Source organism: Barbatula barbatula (genome assembly GCF_947034865.1).
Source record: "Barbatula barbatula genome assembly, chromosome: 13".
In the NCBI taxonomy this organism is placed as follows: Eukaryota; Metazoa; Chordata; class Actinopteri; order Cypriniformes; family Nemacheilidae; genus Barbatula; species Barbatula barbatula.
The window spans coordinates 17,801,086-17,804,791 of NC_136776.1; the positions used below are offsets into that span (position 1 = coordinate 17,801,086).

Sequence of the window (3,706 nt, forward strand, 5' to 3'; positions counted from 1 at the left end):
CAAATGTCTTTCTTTTATAAAGAATTATATACCATAATAAATGTAAATAAAATTATGCAGTAGAAATATGAATAAAACAAGAAATTGGCAAATGAGAGAACCAAATCTCAACAACAAAAACACAATGCAAGAGTATAAAGCTTCAAGTCACAAGTTCAGAAAAAACTAACTATTATTAGTCTTAGTAGTGTTAGTGTACTCATTGTAATTAGCATTAGTTTCATCTAAATTACATAAACTTTACACAAAACATTTGAGGTATTTCAGAATCAATTGTCAACACCTGCCTGCCAAATCCTTGTGGCTTCCATTGGGAGAAATTGAGAGGGAAATGGTCGAACGTGTCATCTAAATGGCCTCTTCCCTTAAATCCCTTTCAGCTGCTTATATCTTTGACCAAACTGTTAAAAAGTGACCCTTCCTATTCTTATCGTGGCCCTTGTATCCCATTCTATTGATCTATACTTAAATCAATGTAAAATGTTAGCTATGGAAAAAGCTATATAGGGCCAACCAATCTAACACCACATTGGCCAAATTAAAGTCTGGTTAAGGGCAGCTAGTTGGTTTAGGATATAACTTTGGTTGAATTAGACTATGCCCGGGAAGATCGGCCATGTGTGGGTACAGCATTGAGACGTATTGAGTTGGAATCAGAGTGAATGACATCGGAAATCATTGAAAGATTGTAACAAACTTCGTCTCTTACACTTGAGATCTCAACCAAGATGAGTTAAATATAAAAACTCAAGGCTGTTTTTATATAAGAATAATTTAGGGCTCTGTGCACAAATAGTTATAATAATCAATAATAATAACAGTAAATAATGAAAAACTATAATTAAATTAGGCATGATAAAGTGCTTAAAAACGGTTTACGAGTACTCACCCTGTTTCCAAGTAAATATGCTTAAGCGCTGTAAATTTGCTTGAAATGCATGCGTGTAAGTGTATGCGTGTGCTTCTGCATGTGTGTGTGCTACAGAGCAGTCCCACCCGTTGTTGAAGAAAAAAGGCACTCAACTCAATCTGCATTGCAGCCGCATCCCTCCGTGCGACGCTTTGCAGTCTGACTGCGCTGTGTGTGTGTGTGTGTGTGTGTGTGTGTGTGTGTGTAAATCTGCGCATTGTACATGTGTTTGCATCAGTAACGGCTTTGGTTTTGCCATCGGGTTGATGGTATTTGGTGTTCACCTCTCCCTTTGGCAGCACAGGACCGGCAGGACAAAGAATCTTTGGTATCAGTGGCCATTACACAAACCACCCAGCTCAGTGAGGTAGCCACACTGGTTCTCACTACAAACAAAATGTAATTTTTTCATCACCTAATGTACATATAGATGCCTGCTGATTTGCGTAGCACAAATCTGCTTTCTTCTCTCAATGCTCACAGCATTGTTGAGCTCACAATTTGGCTGTACGAACAATGCCCACTCGTATCTGTTTAACAAGTCCTGCAACATTTCCAGAAATGCTACTGTTGCGTTCAGAGATGCTTAAAAACTTTGAACTTTGATCTCCCCATGGAGGTGAGGTTGTGCCCTTGTTTCGCACCCATTTTGGCAGGGTTTTTTTGAGGATTTTGGGTGGACTTCTGTTTTGTTTTCTCTCCAACAAAGAGAGAGAGAGTGATATCTCCTCACAGCCTTTCTGCGTGAAAGTTACTTCCGCGATGACTAGTTCACATGCAATGCAGAGATGTTCCACGTCCATCTGCAGTCCTTCCATGTTTTGTCGTTCTTTTTGAAAGTCTCTCTTTTTTCACATGAATTGTCCAAGTGAGCAACAAGGTGCCTTACGTACGCACAACAGATCACAAGTTTAATAAGAAATAGAAATATTTCGTACCAATTACCCGCTTTAATATTATGATGACAAAGCAAGTGGAAGATAGATGAAGAGTAGAATGGGAAACAAAGATAGAGCAGATCAATATAAATTAAAGTGAGCTTGTTTCTGTTGCGTATGCTTCTATCTTTTTGCCATTGATTTGCTGAGCCGAACGTTGTAAAGCATCGATTCTTCTTTTTTACATTTTCATTTTAGAAAAGATTCTGATTCGTTTAAAAGATGATTGTTGGTTGCTATGGCACATAATGCCAGTTTGGGGAGGGGTGGATTCTGGCTGAAGGTGAGTGAACCCTTATATTAAGGCAAACATTATTGGCACTAGATTTTATGTAACATTTTGGACCGAGTTTACCCCTCGTCCACATCACAGGATAAACAAAACATTTGATTTGTCGGTAGGATTTCAGTTGTGTGTGGATGTACCATTTTGTAACAAATATTTCCATACGCATTCAAAATGTGCCTCTCGTTGTGTTTGGCTGTATTTGCTGTCTTTGGCCTATTGTAATTTATACGGAATGAAAAATACTCATCGTAGTTGAAATGCCACAGGTTCCAAACTTATGAAACCAGAATGTCCATGCAACGCTAGAACTGGTATTTTGCCCCAACCTGGATGGCAGTTGTTGACCGATACGCTAGTTGCATTATGGATGCTTTGGTTGCAGTGTGCTGATTGTAGATAAAGACATTCTGGGTCACCTGTTATAGACCGACATGTCTGTGAAACATTGTCCACCCGGCAGGCCTCCGTGTACATCTGTGCAAAATAAACCACACGGAGAGCCATGCCGGGAGAACACGAGAGTCCTTGTTGAAGGAGCTCGTTCCATTTCACCTTCAGTAGAGGTCAACGTCTTCGCTTTTCTGTCCCTATCGATTAGTCTCTCAATTCATTAGCTTTGCATATGATCTGAGAGTCTCTGTGAAACAGCTGGCCATTAGGGAATTGTGCCACTGTGGGCAGAACGTGATGATTCAGGTGGTGGCTTTCTTTGACAACCTTGGTTGAGTAACAAGCCTTATGTGCTGCGAGCTGCGAAATGGCTCATTTGTCTCGAACGCGCCATTACACGTGGTGAAAAGACAAAAAAGATTATGAAGCCAGACCACTACAGACTCACTGGGATTTCATTTTTTGGTTTTTGTTAATAGTTGCCTTTTGGTGGTGTGGACGTAGGTGCTTTTGAATTGGTTCATAACAGTCCCAAAAAGGTTGCATTTATGTAAAACGTTGCCGTTGGCGGCAGCGGTGGGATTGATTGGCACGCGACGGGTGGCCACGGACTGAAAAATCGTCCGGCACCCAGGGGGAAAGGGGTTTAGACTTAAGCCTTGGAGAAGGTGCTAGCGGAGGTGCCCGGCTGACCCGGACTGGCTCCGTGTCCGTGATGGTGTTCCTCGTGCCAGCGGTCGACGCAGCGGCGCCGAGCATTCATGAAGAAGTTGCTGACTGTGTTGAGCTCCAGGCCTAGCTGCTGCGAAATGGTCAGCTGCATTTCCTTCGAGGGCCGTTTGTTCTCTTTGAAAATGGCGATGAGCGTGCGACGCTGCAGGTCCGTGAAGACCAGGCGCTGTTTCTTGGGAACCAGATTCCGTTCCTTGTGCTGCTCCTGTTCCTTACGTTTGCAGGCTGCGGGAAAAGAGGAGGGGGTCAAGGCGGGAGGGTGAACAAGGAGAAGAAAGATAATGGAGAAGAGATTCATTAGCCTCATATTTACTCTGCATACTGAAATGACCTATTTTAAAGCAAATTCCACAGATGAGAAGCTTTGCGAAGAGCAGAAATTTGCAGACTCCCTTGTTTGGTTGTGGATTAATAGTGATTTAAGAAAGATCCATTCTATTTCCCCAG

The 3,706-nt window shown here is 42.1% G+C and overlaps 1 protein-coding gene across 1 annotated transcript in view; it reads right to left on the reverse strand.

Annotated features, from left to right (window-relative positions):
* Positions 1-3,179: 3,179 nt before the first annotated feature.
* Positions 3,180-3,706, reverse strand: part of onecut3a (one cut homeobox 3a) — a gene marked incomplete at its 3' end in the record, with an annotated part of 9,980 nt that continues 9,453 nt past the window's right edge. Inside the window, exon 2 of the mRNA XM_079471325.1 lies at positions 3,180-3,484. Coding sequence (XP_079327451.1) covers positions 3,180-3,484 — 305 coding nt within the window. The remainder of the gene's footprint in view (positions 3,485-3,706) is intronic.